Here is a 16,899-nt window from a genome sequence, read left to right as displayed (position 1 = left end):
CCCCGGCCAGACCCCGACCGATTTTTCGGACAACGTCACCTCAGCCAGACCCGCAGGGCCTCTTAACCAGGATCCTGCGACCCCTCGCTGGATATATCAAGAGGCCCTCCATCAAATGAAGTGGTGCAAGAAGCTCCGGCGTAAGTTGAAGTCCCCAAAAGCCCATACGAAGTCGGCAAACATGACGTCCAAGCTACTCGAGGTCCCGGCGGAGATCCTGGCGTGCATCGCCGATGACCTGGACATCGAGGACTACGGCAACCTCCGCCTGGCCAACAGACAGGTGCACGATTACACATTCCCATACTTCGCGAAGAAGTTCTTCGACCGCCGGAAATTCTACCGCGGCCACCTGAGCCTCAGAACATTACTCTCCATTTCCGAGTCCCGCCTGGGCCCCTTTCTGGAAACCGTCATCCTCAGCACTGAGCTGTTAGAGTCCAGCCCGCCGACGGACGCCCCGAATGTCTCCATGGAGGCGTGCTACAGGGCATACGCCGAACAGTCGAGCATGCTAGCCTGCGGGTGGGACCGCGACACACTCATCGACGCATTTCGGAATCTTCCCAACCTCAAGTCCGTCGGCGTCGAGTCTTTTGACGACAGCGAGATCTGGGATCCTGAAGACGGGCACCAGTCGATCATAGATGGAGGCTACGGCCTGAAAACCGTCCTTAGGAGCCTAGGATACGAGGACGGAAGGCCGCCACGCCAGCCATCGTCGGAATCACAATGTGTCACGGCCGTGCAGACGCTGCTGGGCGCCGTGGCAAAGTCGGGTGCTCGCCCCAAGGGGTTCAGCGTAACAGGGAGCGCGAACGGGTCTTACATGGGGGGTCACACCTGGGGCGTGGATGACGACGCCTTTGTTATCCCCACATTCCTGGAACAGACCTTGGTGCCGGTCATCGAGGAACTGGAGGAGCTTATTCTCGAGGTGAACAACAGGATTCTCTATCCCAACCCCAGTGACCCTGCAACATGCAGGACGTGCCACCTCCGCCGATTCCTTGGCCTGCCTAAGAAACTAAAGAGACTGCGGATCGCCCATCTCACGGGTCATATGACGTCGTTTGACAGCCCGGAGGAAAGGGGTCAGTTCTGGCAGTGGCTGGGTTGGAGCCCCAAAGGGAAGGGCAACGCGCTCCCCAACGACGACGAAAGCGAAAGCGATGATGAAGAGAACCGGCAGCCGCAGTGGGAAAGGACACCCACAAACGCCGCAAACACCCTGCTATCGCCGCCTCCAATCTCCCTCCCACACCTACAGGAACTGTACCTCGACAGCCAAGACATCCTCCCCGCAAACCTGACGCGCCTCCTCAACAAGGTGTCCCCCACCCTGGTAAGGCTAAACCTATGCGACCTGAACCTGCGCTACCGGGCCGTAAGGATGGACGACAGCGAAGACGAGGTCGACCGGGTCGTGGCCGAGGTGAACCGGTGGATCGAGCTCGTGGGCAGGATCGCGGCCATGCCGATCGACGAGCTGCGCGAGGTCACCTTCGTCGGCTTCGGCGGCCTCGGCGCCTGGCACCTGAACAAGTTTGCCGATGAGATCGACGCGACGCCGGACTCGGTGCACTTCAAGGTGCTCAAGATCGTCGGGGACAACTCATATAACGGCCAGGCGGAGTTCTCGTACGCCGGATCTGATGTACGCGGGGCGCTGCGGCAGTTGGAAGCTGATTTGCGTGCCGCACTTCGGGACGGGCGGCACGTGTTTGTTTCGGAGCCGCCCAAAAGGAGGAATAGCTTCTGATGTATTTAAAAGGGCTTTTGGAGTGACGGTTGGGATTTAGCCTGGGAATTTTGAACGCAGGGTACGTGTCATGATATCGGCGGGAGAACTATTGGCGTTCTTGATCCAAAGTACAGGATCCACGTGATAAAATCACCGTTTGCGTTGCGGTTTTGCCTTACTGTCCAAATCTGTTCGACAGGCATGTCCGATTCAAGTGTGTGCCAGTTGAGAGTGAATTGTTCCAGACTCATCCATCAACAAGCGTTTTCCAGACCCGCACTATCATCCAGTGCTTATTTAGGTGGGTACATTTCTAGTTACCTACCTAGGTAGGCTTACATAAAGAGCATGAATATACATGGGACCAGGAAAACAAACACGATAGCGCTAGCCGCCTAAGCCTAGAACTGAGGCTTGAGTGGAGTTTTAAGCAGGAACCCTATACTATAGTTACTGATGATCGTATTGGAAATGTATAAAGCGCCTGCAGCCATAGCTCCGGTGATGATATTAGCAGACAAGGCGCTGTTGGCTGGAAGTCCCTGGGCTGAGGTGACGCCGCCAGAGACCAGTTGAGAAGCTTTGGCGGCAGCAGTCGTGGGTTTGATATCAGTCATGCCGTTGCTATGGATGCACTGCATAGACAGGAGAACAGTATTCCTAAGAAGGACGACAAAATCGCGAGGCCTATGATGAATTAGTCACTTTCTTGGAGGTGGGACCTTCTCACGTCACTCACCCCAGCTGATTTCGAATTGAAGTTCAAAAATTACGCAGCTCACGTAGAATAAAGAGGCATCCTGTGCCCCAAATCCATGTGCTTGTCTGCTCGCCGAGATCCGAGTAATTTTTCTTTCTCCGAATAGTCCGGACTGTGGATACTTTCGCCGGCCGGTGATGCACACTCGAATATGTGTCCCAACAACTCTGAACTATCTCACCAAATACCTTCACATTTACCCAAATGTATCGTACACCAATCCAAATCACCCTCCGATGACCAAGCATCTCTGCAAACGAGTAGCAAATCCTGATCATCACCCCTGGCCAGAGGAGCCAATAACGGGGGCTGGGGATGTTTCCCGGTTGGTCCATGCTGGAAAGAGACAGAAAAGTCACCATGTTCCCCCACTTCTCATTGCCTGGGTTCGTAGCTTGTCCCTTGCAAACTTCATAGTGGATTGCTGTAAGTAGGGGTCCACTTCCATGTTGACAGGCATGGTGAGCTGGTGACCCTTTGCAAGTCGCCACACCAAGTTTTGATTTCTTGATAAGAGGGCTCACAGTTGCAGTAAGCTCTATTAAGGTTTCCTTCCACCATACTAAAGTTGGATACCCCAATGGCCTTTGCTTTTCCTGTCTTGGCAAGCTTCTCCATGGCGCGCCAAGTGTCGACAGAGTTTGTCTTCCTCAGAATCATCTTCCGATTGCTGTCTCGAGGGAACCGATCTTCCTCCCTGGCAAAAGTGCAGTGGTGATGCATCAGGAACAGATCGACGTATGGAGTATCGACTTCTGCGAGGGACTCATCAAGGGTACTTTCAACATCGTCGGGATGGTATCTGATGCACCATAACTTCGTGCCAGGAAATATCTCCTCGCAGGAGATGTCGCTCCTCTTGATGCCGATCCGCTTCTCGACGTAGACGCGTGCCGTATCAACCAGACGCGTGCCCGTCTACAGAGCCCTGTCCACCGCGTCCTCCTGACCTTCTGGGTATTGGAAAGTGCCAAAGGCGATGGCAGGAATGCTGGCACCCATATTGAGCTGGTATCGGGTCTGGCGGGGAGCCATGCTTCACACCTGGTTCCGAGTGCAGCGTCCAAATAAAGTGGCACGGCAGATTGCCCTTGCCTGCAGCATGGTTGCAACTATATGGGTGGCACCTGGGTGTTTCGTAGCGCCATGGCTATCGAAGCGGGGCATCAAGAGTTTTCTCGCAGCTCTGGTGGTAGAGAGATACAATGGAGCGATAATGGGCAGTCATATAAGAATGAGCACAAGCGTTTGGTGGAGGGCTAATGCGGACGCGGCCCCCTCTCGACTTACAGCTGGGTTCAGATGCCCACCCCGCGGATCATAGGGTGACTTGCCTTTCTAAGCCGCGTACCCCAAATTACTTCACGAAAGTGGGCATAGATTTTGTATCTTCTAAAGGACCAATGTTAAAGGGCTCGAGCAGAATATGGTAGAATAAAGGACAAGTAGAGCGTTGCCGACGACTAAGGATTGCATATCTTGGGCACAGAGGATGTCCAGCCACTAAGTATGTAGCAATGTCGATGTAAATGTCATCAGATGTAGTTATTACTGGGTAGGATTACTTATTCTCGAAAGTCGAAGATTAAGCCCGCACCTGGACTGCTTATGCGAGACTCCAAAGAGATTTCAAGTTGTTGCATTTTTTTATTACACTTGAGAGGCAGCAGAGTTTCACTAGGCAAATGGATGCGTTCATGGACCATCTTGGATGTTGAGTAGCGAAAAGATCACACGATAATGAGAATCAAGGTCAATTTATTGGTAATTAAAGCTTCAACCTCAACGATCCTGCCACTTTCCAATATATCCAAATTTCGAATCTAGGGAAACCAAGACAAAACACCAGTCGTGAACAGTAGCGCACTTCCCCGCATTCGTTTTCCCTATTGCTGGCTAACAACAGCTCAACGACAGAGCTGGGCCCACTTGCCCATAGCCTTCAGCAAAAGCTTGCTAGTCTCTGTAGCTTCTTGCTCCGGGGAAGTGTCCCCAGGCCGAGAATTGAGCATGATGAGAAATTCTTGGATATTGCTTTCCAGATTCATCATCTTGTTGATGCGAAGGACAGTCGTTTCCGTCAAGCAGGTTGGCCAGAGTACAGCGTCCATCTCCTCCTGAACGCTATGGAAAAAGACCTCGATTGAACGTAGTTGGACTCTGGCCTTGGCTGCCCGCTTTTTGATATTATCATCAGCCCGGAGAGATCGGATCAGCTCCAGGACGCTGTATAGAGCGTCTTTGAGGCTGAAAGAGAGGCCTTGGAGATTATTCTTGGCGTTACGGTACCTCAGCCACGCCCCCTCCTCGGCAGACAGGTCCTCCTGCGGCTGAGACGGCTTGGCCTCGTCTGTGTCATCCGACTCGGGATAGAAGCCATGACCCCAATCAGATGGACCCTCTTCAGTTCCCCAATTCTTCGATGATGCCCGGTTGGCATACCGGGTCTGCTGGCGTTCACGTCGGCGAGCTTCTCGCTCAGCCCGAGTTCCGTGAAACAGAGGATGATGGGATGCCGGATGCTCCGACGTATCTTCACCATCGTCGTCTTCGTTGTACGCCCACTTCTGGGCGTCTTCGTACTTGCGCCTGGATACGGGGTCTTTGAGTACGTTATTTGCAGCAGATATAATGACGAATTGTTTATGAGCTTCTTCGGGTTTGTATTTGGTATGCTTGTCGGGGTGATAGGAAAGAGATAGCCTAAAGAAGGCCTTTTGGATTTCTCTAAAAGTTGAGTAGGGGTTGATACCTAGAGCGGTATAGTAGTCTGGCTGTTGGATAGACATTGTGGAAGATTGCTGTGTTTTATTTATCTGATCTTGTTCTTGGGGTTTTCTGGCCTTCGTTCTGCGGTGTGCGTGTCAACCAGAGATTTGGTACTTGGTAAAGGGAAACAATTCTGGTTTACCCAATAGCAGAGCCGATGCTGTTAAATACCTCTAGAGTGTGCATGTGAGCAAAATTGGGCAATATTGCTTAACAACAAAATTGGAAAATATGCGAAGCGCCTGGACAAGTCAGCCGCTAGCCCACTGAATAAGCCCTCTAGTCTCTTGAACAATAGTAATGCAGGGGGCCTAAGTTGAAAGCTAATAGTGCAAGGGTGGAATGGCAAAGCAATTTTGGTCAAAAAAGTACCGACTATTCCAATGTCTTCAAAAAGTAGCACTGGCGCGAATACCTAGGCACATACGGCCAAATACTAAGACTTATAGTGCGAAATGGTTAGCCTCTACGAGAACACCGGCCCGCAGCAATGGGCTGGAATGTCACCGTCAAAAGCTTTGTGTAGCAAAACAGTGCGGCGCCGTCGGGAGCGATGCCTTCCAGCCTTGTCTGTGCGGTACGAGGCTCAGCCACGTGCCCACAGACATACTGTATTCTCTTTCCACTATTATTAGCACTATATTCCTTCAAACGCTAGGTCTTAAGTGTTTACCACTATATAAAGGTGCTATATATATTTTATATGTATGGGGATTAAAAACGAAACCATATGTGTAGCAAAACTCATTGCATCTAGGTACCTCTTTAGGAATTCTTTTCTGCGTTCTAAGCATCCTCATGAAATATCCGTTGCTGTTCTAGCACAGCGAAGGAAATCGAAGAATACAAATAGTCTATTCCTACGACAATTACCATATCTGACAGGAAGTTCAACAGTGTGATGCAATGAGACTAAGGTTGAGGGGTAAATAAAATCCTTACGTTCACGAGCTCCGTGCCATATGTGCACAATGTCGCCTGGTTTACAGAATTGAATGATATTTCAATAGTGCTACGTCCTGTCTTGCGCCTGCTAACACCGATCGGGAAAGATAAGGCGCAAGCGCTTATTAGCCACATCATGCCCAGACATATGGTTCAGCCATGTATCGTCGCATTTGCAGCAATCTAGCCACCAAAATAGCCCCTCATTCTTCTAAGGGAGCCTAGAACACCATTTTCACAGCAAATGAAAGTAATCTGAAGGTCCGAACGCAGCCAATCACTGCCACATCGTCAGAATCATCACAAACAAGTTCCGCCATGGCAGGCATACAACACGCACAGCCCCAATACGATGACTTCGCGACATCCTACGACCTCGTCTGGACGGTCCCCGCCGTAGCCCCCCTCCTCCCGCTCCTGGAATCCATAATCAGCTCCATCGGCCCTCTGACCGGCGCGTCTGTCCTAGACCTCGCAACCGGCACAGGGATCGGTCTGCGCCTCGTCCGCGCCGCCGGTGCCTCGAGGCTCGTAGGCGTCGACATCTCGCCGCAGATGCTTGAGATAGCCAAGGCGACCACCCCCGGTGCCGAGTTCCACACGGCGGACTGCAGCAGGCCTCTGGGGCAGCTGGGCCTGGAGCCGGGGAGCTTCGACGTCGTGCTCGGCATCTGGCTGCTCAACCAGTGCCCCTCGGCCGCGGAGTTGGGCGGGATGTGGACCAACATTGCGACGTACCTCAGGCCTGGGGGCAGATTCGTGGGTATCATTGAGAACCACGACATCGTGCACCCGGCTGGGGTGCAGGGCTTCAAGTACGGCGCCAGGGAGAGCGACGTTACGGAGCTTGAGAGCGGGCTGGGGTGGAGCGTGCACATCGAGTTTCAGACGCAACCGAAGATTGAGATCGATGGATTTAGATTCAAGAAAGAGATTCTGGAGTCACAGGCGAAGGAGTCTGGAATGGGTGACATGACTTACTACGCACCTACGACGGAGCATGTCCCAGAAGGGATTGGCCGTGGAGAGACGATGAATGACGTGGAGAGCTGGTGGGATGAGTTGCTGGAGCAGCCCCCGAATTTTGTCATTGTTTCACAGAAACTGTAGGACCCGCTTCATGATTCGCCTTCTAGTTGGAATAATATTTGACAATGTTAAGGCTGCGGAATGCTACGAGATTGCATGATACGTCTCATGTGGTTTCATCGAAATCTATTCTGGCACCAGTGCTGCTCATGCGAGTACAGCAGGTGATTCGCAAGTAAGCCGCTATAGAAGCGTGTTCCGGGAGGCCAAATGTAGGTCTCCACTGTCACTGCACGGGCGTCGACGGCAGTTGATACCCCCCAGAACGTTGATATTCGTAGATTAGACAGGCCCGTCAGCCCGTGCCCAACGCGATGTCAAGTCAAGGCTCTGTTCTGATCGCGTAAGAAGAAAACCTTTGCCCACAGACTTTCATTTGGAAGAACGAATCAGATGGTTCAGAATCTTGCCACTTTGTAATCCAGTCGAGACTCTGCCAGTCGCAGAGAGCAAGCAACGCCAGGAGGTCCTCATGATCGAAGTAGAATCGGAACTTTGAGCCACCTATCTCAAAGGCTTTGGCCCATGTTGACAACCATTTTGAGATAAGGACCTTGCCAACAATTTCGAATCTTCCATCTTCACCATGCCTCGCTAGAAAGGCAACTCTGCTGTCAAAGGAATAGGTTGAGCTCATCAGCCAACCAGAGGACAGTAGCCAATCGCCGTGCTGTGCTTCCGGAGGAAGGTGTATGTCCCCGGACGAGTCGGAAAACTTGTCGCCTGGCCGGCACCTTGTCATCTTCGGGGTTTGGGATTTTGAACCGTGTCCCTGAAACCATTGATGCTGATCTTGAAAAACCCACTTGTCCTGTTGACAAAGTACCCGGCATCCAAGGAAGGGCCAACATTGGGTGTCGTTTATTTCATATCTTTTGTCCAACTCTGAAGCCTCGGCTTCTTGCAGCTTTGTATATGAGCGACGAGACTCCATGGCACAAACAAGCTTCTCGGATGGATCGTCTCTCAAGTTGAGGTTGAGACCAACAGTCTGTGCAAAGTCTATTAAGTCCGAGAAGTCACCATCGTCGGCGAAGAGTTCAGTTGCTGCCTTTTCCAGAATCTCCAGCGCCAGATCCATCCTGTCTTTCGTATAATCTGGCTGGAAGTGTTCGGCCCCGATCGGTGTGGTTATTGACAGAATGCCGTAAACTCTGTCTCGGGGATCCTCGCACAAGAGTGATAAGACCTGTGTCATGGCTTTAATAAACGGCGTAAGAGAGAGTTCGTTTGAGCCAGCTTGTAGCAATGGCATGGCCTCCCTGATACTCGGGCGCAGCCTGATCCTCAGACCGAGGTCCATGAACAGAAAATAGTGGGTGCGATGGTACATCCAGGAGCGAATGATGGAACTTGTCACCCAGAGCCAGGATATTGGTACCTTGCTATTACCACAATAAATGCTCGTGTCTCTGCCGAGGAAAAGCTCTTGGTAGATCCAGACCCGGTGGAAATAGGGGCGAGAAAGGAAGTCCGTAACCGCTTCGCACAGTCGAATGAGGTCAGATCGCGGATGCTTCATCCTCCACGCGACCTTTACCCTGCGGAAAGAGATCGAATTATGCATGAAGTTCAAATCCGATGTCCCACCTGAGTATCGAGGTGCATCTGCCTGGAGAAGGGATCTGATCCTGGCCCCTTCTCCGAGCATGAAGTCGTAGAGAAATTCACTATCCCCGCCATGAGCCCCGACGCAGGCGAGCACCCGCGATGCCCTCTTAAAAATGTCCCCCATCATAGCCACTTGCGCACTCTTCTCGCCGGGATCAGTCTGATTGATACATATTGAATCGACCCAAAGGAAGCTGTCCCCAAGCCCGCCACCTTCGTCCCGGCTCGCTTGCTTCAACGCGTGTTCACAGTTCAAGCGCACGTCCATCTTTCTTCCATTGACGTGAATGGAGGTGAGAGGGGCCGAATTCCCCCAGGTGTACGATATTGCACGGTACGGCGGCGCCTCCGCAATAGCAAAGGCGGTCAGCTCGCAGCGAACGGGAATAGGGGTGGTCTCTTCCACACTGACAACTTTGAGCAGTCTGATGTGAGTTTTTGCATCCTCAAGAGGATTGTGCTGGAATGCATGTGGATCCGCTGCAGTCGCCATGCCGGCAGTGCCTAGACGTGCTGCGCCTCTGGGTATGAAGGGAAAGGACAATAGCGAGGTGGAATGAGTTGGGTTCGTGGCCCAAAGAGGCTGGGAAGAAAAGCCCCAATTGCAGCGGTGAATTCCAAACAATCTGTGGAGAATAAGCACTAGCGGGGTCGTTGCGCAGGGGTACTCCGTACTTGTGTGGCCGAGGCAATGGCCTGACAAGCTCACGGAACCCCCAGGAACCCACTGTAAGAAGCGTAGCAGCTTGACCTCCCGGCCGACAATAGTTCTCCCAGGACTTTAAGATGCCTGGCAAGAGGTATATCTGGGAACCGCACTTTATGCCGCGGCTGTCACCATTGCTGGCTACTAGTACATCTGTCGCTCTGAAGTCGCTAGCAGGACAATGTCACCATGGAGCCCAACGAGACCGATATTGGCGAGGCATAGGGAGTACAAGATAATTTTTTAGGTAATATCTAGCTACTCTGAAAACTCAAGCTGTTCCTCGACAGGCTCGTACAAAACGGCTTTCTCCCCTCCATATTCCTGAACCAACCACTCTTGATGAAGCCGGAGGTTATGGCACCATTCTGGCGGAGTCCAGCCTCCAAAGTCAATTAGTGGATTTTTCCAGTTCTGCTGCATTGGGTTCTGGGGCAGCTTGGCAAGCTGAAAAGGTAGTTTCCCATATGTTGATAGTTCCCAGATGAGCGAGATGTTATAATCTATAAGTACCACTCGCTTTGGGCTCGTATCATCTAAACACTCATCAGGATGAGGCAGGATGATCACGTTTCGTGGTGCAAGGTCTCGCTGGCTGAGACCTGCGTGATGCTGCCTAACAACGCCATCCAGCAGCATTGCTAGAGCCCGCAAGCGATACTGCACACTAAGGTGTGAAGCATCAATTTGAGCAGGTCTGTTTTCAACAAACAAATCTCTCAGACACGCGCCCGCAAGATGCTCGATGAGAATAAGCCGGATAGGCCTTTGCCGTTCTTGCCCCTCGTAAGATATAGGAAGGATGAAAGTCCACGAGCCGAAATATTCGGGCGCAAAGGATCCAGTTTGGCCAAGTTTTTGGAGAAACTCATATGCAGCTGCTTCTCGACTGTAATGTCCATCGGCAAGATCAACAACTTCGATAGGGCAGCAGGCAATGTCGGTTACAGATGAATAGTAAAGTGGGTCGAAAATCTTGGCAACAGCTGTGAAAGGGTCTGCATTTGGTTTCTGAATTGAGCAGACCAGTACCTGGGCGCCTCGAGAATCTCCACTGGCCAGCGCTTTCGTTACAGTCAGCCGCGCAACTTCATATTGTAATGGCGGAGGTGTCTCGAGCGGCGGATACGTCAAGACTTGCTTGGTCTGCGTGGCGGATCGTAACCACTCGTCATTTATGGGCGGTCGCGGTTCCGAGGGGTAGAGACGGTTGCCAAAGGGTGGTGGAGGGACGTGATTTCTGATATCCACTTCAAAGCCCGGGATATACGGGCAGTTAGGTTTGTCTGGATCTGGCAGTGGCTCCCACTGTTGATACATTTGGTAGAAACAGTTGACGCAGTGGCTCTGAGCCAGCAAAGCAGTCTCATAGAGGCTGAGCCGATGTGATGAGACGACGTGGTTCTGGGGCAAAGAAAACAGTGATGATAACAAACCAATTGATCAATCCAAGCACTTGGGTGGAATCGGATGAACTCTATTGTGCAGCAGTTAGACAAGTCTTGTGATGCTTTGGTAAAGCTAGTATTGTCATCAAGCTGGAAAGAACTTAAGGCACCATGACTGTTGCTATGGCAACAGGCGGATCTGCTTCAGATGCTGTCCGTGTCACCTGAGGAGGGGCCAAAAATAGAATGATGTTGGTTGTAGACAGTTCTGCTGTGCCATTTGGCATTCAACCCCGTAGCAACAAGTTGTTGTTACCTGAAGTGGGGACAGATGAAAAGCTGTAATACCCTGGTCAGAATGGTCTTCATATAGGAGAGCAGTGCTCTGGGAGAGGGCAGCACTATAGCAGTAATAAATAGAGAATTAATATTTCTCTATATATAAACTTCTTTATAATAATATTTATTTCTAGAGAATGAATATTTATATAGGAATAAATAAATAGTAGATAAGTTAGTAGATTAATTTATATATATTTCTATTAATATATATATATTTTATATTAAAAAGATTAATTTTTAATTTACTTTATTTAATATTATAAAGTTTTATTATAATATATTTACTATTATTAAATATATTATATTATATTTATAATAAAAGAAATTTAAATAATTAATAAATATTATTATAAATTAGAAATAAATTATTAAACCTTAATATTTTCTATTTTAATTAAATAATTAATAGTTAATTAAGAAATTAATTAAAATATTAAATTTTACTTTTATTTTAATTAAATAAAATAATTAATAAGTTTTAATTTAAGAATATATATTATTATAATATTTATTAATATTTTAATTATTTTAATTTCTAGAAATCTATTAGAATTAAATATTAAAGATTTATAAAATTAGAGTAAAAAAGTAAAAGAATTTACTTTACTTTTTTAAATATTTTATAATTAATTTAATTAATTTTATATAAATAAAAATATTTTAAATCTTAATTTTATATTATTAATAAATTTTATATATATATTATATAATATATATTATTAATAAATAATTATTTATAATAATTAATGTTTATAAAAATATTGTTTTTAATAAAAAACGTTAAAAAGAATTTCTAATATTAAATAATTTTTTAAAATATTAACTTTTTTATATAAATAATATTTAATAAAATATTAAGATTTAAATAAAGTATTTTTATATATTTATTTATAAGTTAAATTATAAATTTTATATAATTTAATTTATTATTATTAATATTAATATTTATAGACTATTTATATTTTTAGTTCTACTATTAAGTTAAAAGTAAATAATTAGAGTTTTAAAAGGATGAAATATAATATATCTTTTAAAGATTAACTTAGTTAAGTTTACTATATAGAACTTTTTATAATAACTTTATAATTATTTATAATACTATCTATTATTAAAAGATATCTTCCTACACTAATATATTAAGTTATATTTAGTTAGTTTAAGTTAATATATTAAAGGTTAAAGCTATTATAGACTATAGGCTAGTCTTAATGCTATTAAGCACTATATATAAGGTCGCTATATAACTTAAGCCTTCTAAGTTAACTAAAATAAATAAAAATAAAAGCTACTATTCCCTTAACTAGGGTTCTAACTCTACTCTATAAGCAAACACCTATTAAATAAAACTATTTAAAAGTAGTTATTTAGCCTACTATACTATTAAACTAAAAGATAATTAAATAAAGTAATTATACTTTATTATCTAAGTTTATAGTTTTGATAACTCTATTATAAATAAAAAAAGAAATAGCGATTAATAATTAAATTTATAATTATATAAAATAAACCTCTTTTTTAAAAAAGTTATTATTATTTAAAATAATTAATATATTTCTAAAAGTTAAAGGATTATAAACTTAATTTAAAATATATTAAAATTTATAAAAATTTTAAATTTAAACTTAAAGGTTTTAAATTAAAGTTTATACTTATAAAGATAAAAGCTTTTATAGAGTTTAAAAGGAAGTTTAAATAAAGTTAAAGATTAGATTAAGTTATAATATAATAAAATAATTAAATAAAATTAATTAAAAATTATAATTATAAGTCTTTAGCTTTAAACTTAAAAGAGATATTAATATTTATAAAATAATTTTTAGTTTATTATATATAATTTATATAAATAAATATTATATATTTCATAAAATTTTTAAAATTTATATATAATTAATAATAATATAATATATATTTAAAAATCATATATATTAATAAAATTATATATAAATTAGTTTATTAATTTAAGTATAATATTTCTTTAAAGTTATAATTAATTAAAGCTTTATTTAATAATTTCTAATTATATATATACTATTTATATAATATATTTTATACTTTTATATAAATTTATTAATGTTCTTTTATTTATTATATAAAATATCTTTATTAAAACTTTATATATAAATTTATAAAATTATTAATTCATTATTATAAGTTAAAATTTAATTATAAAAATTAAAATAATAATAAAAAAGTAGTAAAATATTAAATTTAAAATAAATAATAAAAGATTAGAAATTAAAAGTTATAAGAATATATATAGTTAATAAATATAAGTTTTAATTTTATATAATAAATAAGTAATATTACTTAAAGTTAATATATTAAACGTATTTATACTTATATATTAACTATTTTTATATTAATTTTTATTTTTATTTTTATATTATATTATTAAAATAACTCTTATATTTAAATATAATTATATTTATAAAAGTTTATATATAATTAAATATTTAATAAAGTAAAATATTATTATTATTTTATAATTAAATAACTTATAATTAAATAGTTTATATATAAAGTTATATAAAATTTTATTTAAAAATATTAATTTAATTATATTTAATTTAATTATATATAATTATATTATATTTAATTATATTAAAACTTTATTATTTTATTCTTATAAGTTTTATAAAAGTATATATTATAAATATAATTATAATCTTTATTTTTATAATTATTATAGATTATTATTTTAATATAATAAACTTTTATTAATATAAAATAAATGTATTTTTATTTTTATTTTATATATTTTTAAAAGTATATATAACGTCTTTATATAATATTTAATTTATTTAAATAAAGAAAGTATCCTTTTATTATTTTTAACTTTAAAAATAAAGTTAGATATTCATATAACTTTATTTAAATCCTTATATAACTAATTTAATTAATTAAAGCTATAATTAATTAGAGAACTTTATTTAACCTTATTTTTAATACCTAAGTTAATATTTTTCTACTTTCACACTACATCTAATAAACATTAATAGTGTTAATAATAATAAGAGTATATAACTAAAGATTAAGGTAATTATATAGTTAAATATAAATTACACTTAAAATATTATTAACTTAAGTTATTATATAAGTTATTTATATATAATTCTACTTTATTAATAAGGATATAATAGGAAATAAAAGTAATATAATTAATTAAATTAATTATATAAAGATTTAAAAAAGTTATATAAATATTTAACTTCTTAAAAATAAAGTTTATATAATAATAAAACTTACTTATTATATTTATAAAATATATTTATAACTATTTTTATAATTATTAAATCTATAAATTTTAATTTATAAATAATAATATAAACTTTTTATTTATTTAAAAGTTTTTTTAAATTAAGTTTAATAATTATTTTTAAGTAGTTATATAATATAATTAACCTAATAATTAATTATTTAAATAAAGTTAAAGTATTACTTTACACTCTATTTTTTCTAATTCTTCTACTAATATAAAATACTTATAAATAATAAGAGTGTAAAGAGACTTACCGTTACTAAGCTAATTATAAGGCTAGAAATCACCGTCTTCATTCTTATAGAGCATTAGGATATCCTAGCTCGTGATCGTTATTGCTACTAGAACCTACTCCGGGCTCTAGCCTTAGCAGCTGAATGGGAGGGGATATCTATAGGACTGAAACCTCTCAGGGGGACAAGTTGACACCAGCTGGGGTTACGAAATACCACAGCACAGAGTCCCTCATGTGTAGACTTTATGTATTACAGTCCCTAGTGATAGAAACTTAGTACCCCTATATCTAACTTCTACTCTTTCTCTCTAAGTATATATAATATAAGGCTCTATTATATACCTATAAATATACTATATTCTCTTTCTACTATTATTAATACTATATTTCTTTAAATATTAAGTTTTAAGTCTTTACTACTATATTAAGACACTATATATATTATATATATATAGGTATTAAAAAATAAATCCACCTCTCTCTAAGTGTCAGCCTATAGTAGTGCTTAGGTTGATTAGGACATCGCCGAATACCGAAGTGAGAGTCGAAGTGTATAAAATTCCCTCCGCTGGAAACCGACGTCGTACATTTGTGAGCTTGAGATCAAAAGAAAACACCACATGTTGTGGTATGACCCGCTAGATAGTGCCGATTTCTATTGTCGCGTGATCCTTTGGGAGCCTACTAGCTCAAGTGGTACGAAGGGTATCGTAGACACTGAACCCTTTTGGGAACGGGCAGAATTTGCGAGAAATGCTTTCATCCGCGTGTTGCTGTCTCAGCTCTGTTGAAATGGCGCAGCTAATCCTTGTCCCAATAAGCACATTGCGTCATGTCGTGGTTCCTTCTTCCTCCGTATCATTTTGTACAACCGCAATGTCTCGGACCATTGAGCACGGGTCCACAAATTGAGCGTTTACCACTGTATGAAGGCGCCACGTACATTTTACATGTATGGGGATTAAAAACGAAACCACTTCATGCCGTTGGGTGGGCAAATACATAGTCAAACGCCCCCCGAGGGTATCTCAACCGAGCCAAGTCCTCTCCTACCCCAGGTCTTGTATAGCTCTTTTCGACCAGTTCTGGAAACCCTTTATGACTTCTGGAGCAAGATTCACTCCAAATACCGCTGAGATGAAGCCAATACAGATTACCGCTCTTGCATTTCTGGTCACGGCCGTCAGCGGCTGGAAGCGCAAGTTCCTCACACGTGCCCTGTCTTCGCTTCATTCTCAGCTGACTTCGATACAATAGTGCAGTGGGATGCCGGCATAAACATCAACTGCCAGGTCTATGACAGCTTCACCAACTTTACGGTCAGGGTCTGGGAAGGACAGTGCGACGGGAACGCAGCCGCCTGCAATCCGTCCGGTGGGGCCAACTACTCTTCCACCGCCACGACGTGTCACGACGACATTTACAATGGTGGAGTCATCACCGCGACCGAGAATTGTGAGCGCGAGATCGGCAGAGGCGCTGCCCTGATGGTCAGTGGGTGTTGCCAGTTCTTCAGTAGCCAGGACTCATGTTCCGGCACGCCGTATCTGGAATTAGCTGAGGGGGCGTGTGAGGACCCGATTCAAATCACTAAATTCACCTGTGTAAGTATCGCCAGCCCGTTGTATCAAATATTTCGAAGATCTTGCTGATTTGTCCAGAGTGATGAGTGTTGATGTAAGAGGGGCACTGTTGAGGACTTTGCCGTCCAGCTTTTACTGGAAGTGGGTCTCGGGCACCACCTGGGCATGCAGGTCCTGCGCAGGCCATTCATTGATTGGGAAGTAAACCTTCCAACAAATTCAGTGCTAACAAGGATTCTTGAAGAAATTGATACCTTTAAGTGAGCTCATGTTAAGATTTGTATTTCAATGCTCAATTAACATCGATGTAAAACACGTGGAAGTAGTTGAGACCAATGCAAAAATTTACAAAATGTGAAATGGACGATGCCGGAATCGAACCGGCGACCTTTCGCATGCGACTGACTGAATGCAAAGCGAACATTATACCCCTAAACCAATCGCCCGACTTATGTGGACATGTTCAAA

At 42.4% G+C, this 16,899-nt stretch overlaps 5 protein-coding genes across 5 annotated transcripts; 3 read left to right on the top strand and 2 right to left on the bottom strand.

Moving 5' to 3' along the window:
- Positions 1 to 27: 27 nt before the first annotated feature.
- On the top strand, positions 28 to 2,521 carry KVR01_006426 (uncharacterized protein). The gene has a single exon (XM_044790417.1). It carries the CDS (start codon positions 116 to 118, stop codon positions 1,760 to 1,762), a length of 1,647 nt encoding a protein of 548 aa, XP_044645229.1. The 5' UTR covers positions 28 to 115; the 3' UTR covers positions 1,763 to 2,521.
- A 1,890-nt stretch (positions 2,522 to 4,411) lies between these two features.
- Positions 4,412 to 5,293, bottom strand: KVR01_005937 (uncharacterized protein; the record flags this gene model as incomplete). Its single annotated transcript, XM_044786862.1, has 1 exon — positions 4,412 to 5,293. The coding sequence occupies one exon, from the start codon at positions 5,291 to 5,293 to the stop codon at positions 4,412 to 4,414; it is 882 nt and encodes a 293-aa protein (XP_044644740.1).
- A 1,243-nt stretch (positions 5,294 to 6,536) lies between these two features.
- KVR01_005773 (uncharacterized protein) lies at positions 6,537 to 7,389 on the top strand (the record flags this gene model as incomplete). The annotated part of the gene is made up of 1 exon (XM_044789808.1): positions 6,537 to 7,389. One exon carries the CDS (start codon positions 6,537 to 6,539, stop codon positions 7,326 to 7,328), a length of 792 nt encoding a protein of 263 aa, XP_044644576.1. The 3' UTR covers positions 7,329 to 7,389.
- A 2,493-nt stretch (positions 7,390 to 9,882) lies between these two features.
- KVR01_006127 (uncharacterized protein) lies at positions 9,883 to 11,110 on the bottom strand (the record flags this gene model as incomplete). Its single annotated transcript, XM_044785948.1, has 2 exons — positions 10,439 to 11,110; positions 9,883 to 10,390 (listed from the first exon to the last, which is right to left on the bottom strand). Exons 1-2 carry the CDS (start codon positions 10,942 to 10,944, stop codon positions 9,883 to 9,885), a joined length of 1,014 nt encoding a protein of 337 aa, XP_044644930.1. The 5' UTR covers positions 10,945 to 11,110.
- Positions 11,111 to 15,920: 4,810 nt separating this feature from the next.
- Positions 15,921 to 16,583, top strand: KVR01_005776 (uncharacterized protein). Its single transcript, XM_044781937.1, has 3 exons — positions 15,921 to 16,046; positions 16,106 to 16,452; positions 16,510 to 16,583. The coding sequence occupies exons 1-3, from the start codon at positions 15,947 to 15,949 to the stop codon at positions 16,522 to 16,524; spliced, it is 462 nt and encodes a 153-aa protein (XP_044644579.1). The 5' UTR covers positions 15,921 to 15,946; the 3' UTR covers positions 16,525 to 16,583.
- Positions 16,584 to 16,899: the final 316 nt, after the last annotated feature.

The sequence above is a fragment of the Diaporthe batatas genome (genome assembly GCF_019321695.1).
Source record: "Diaporthe batatas strain CRI 302-4 chromosome Unknown Contig00006, whole genome shotgun sequence".
NCBI classification, from domain to species: domain Eukaryota; kingdom Fungi; phylum Ascomycota; class Sordariomycetes; order Diaporthales; family Diaporthaceae; genus Diaporthe; species Diaporthe batatas.
Note: the sequence above shows the minus strand (reverse complement) of the source record. Positions and strands in the feature narration are given on the sequence as shown.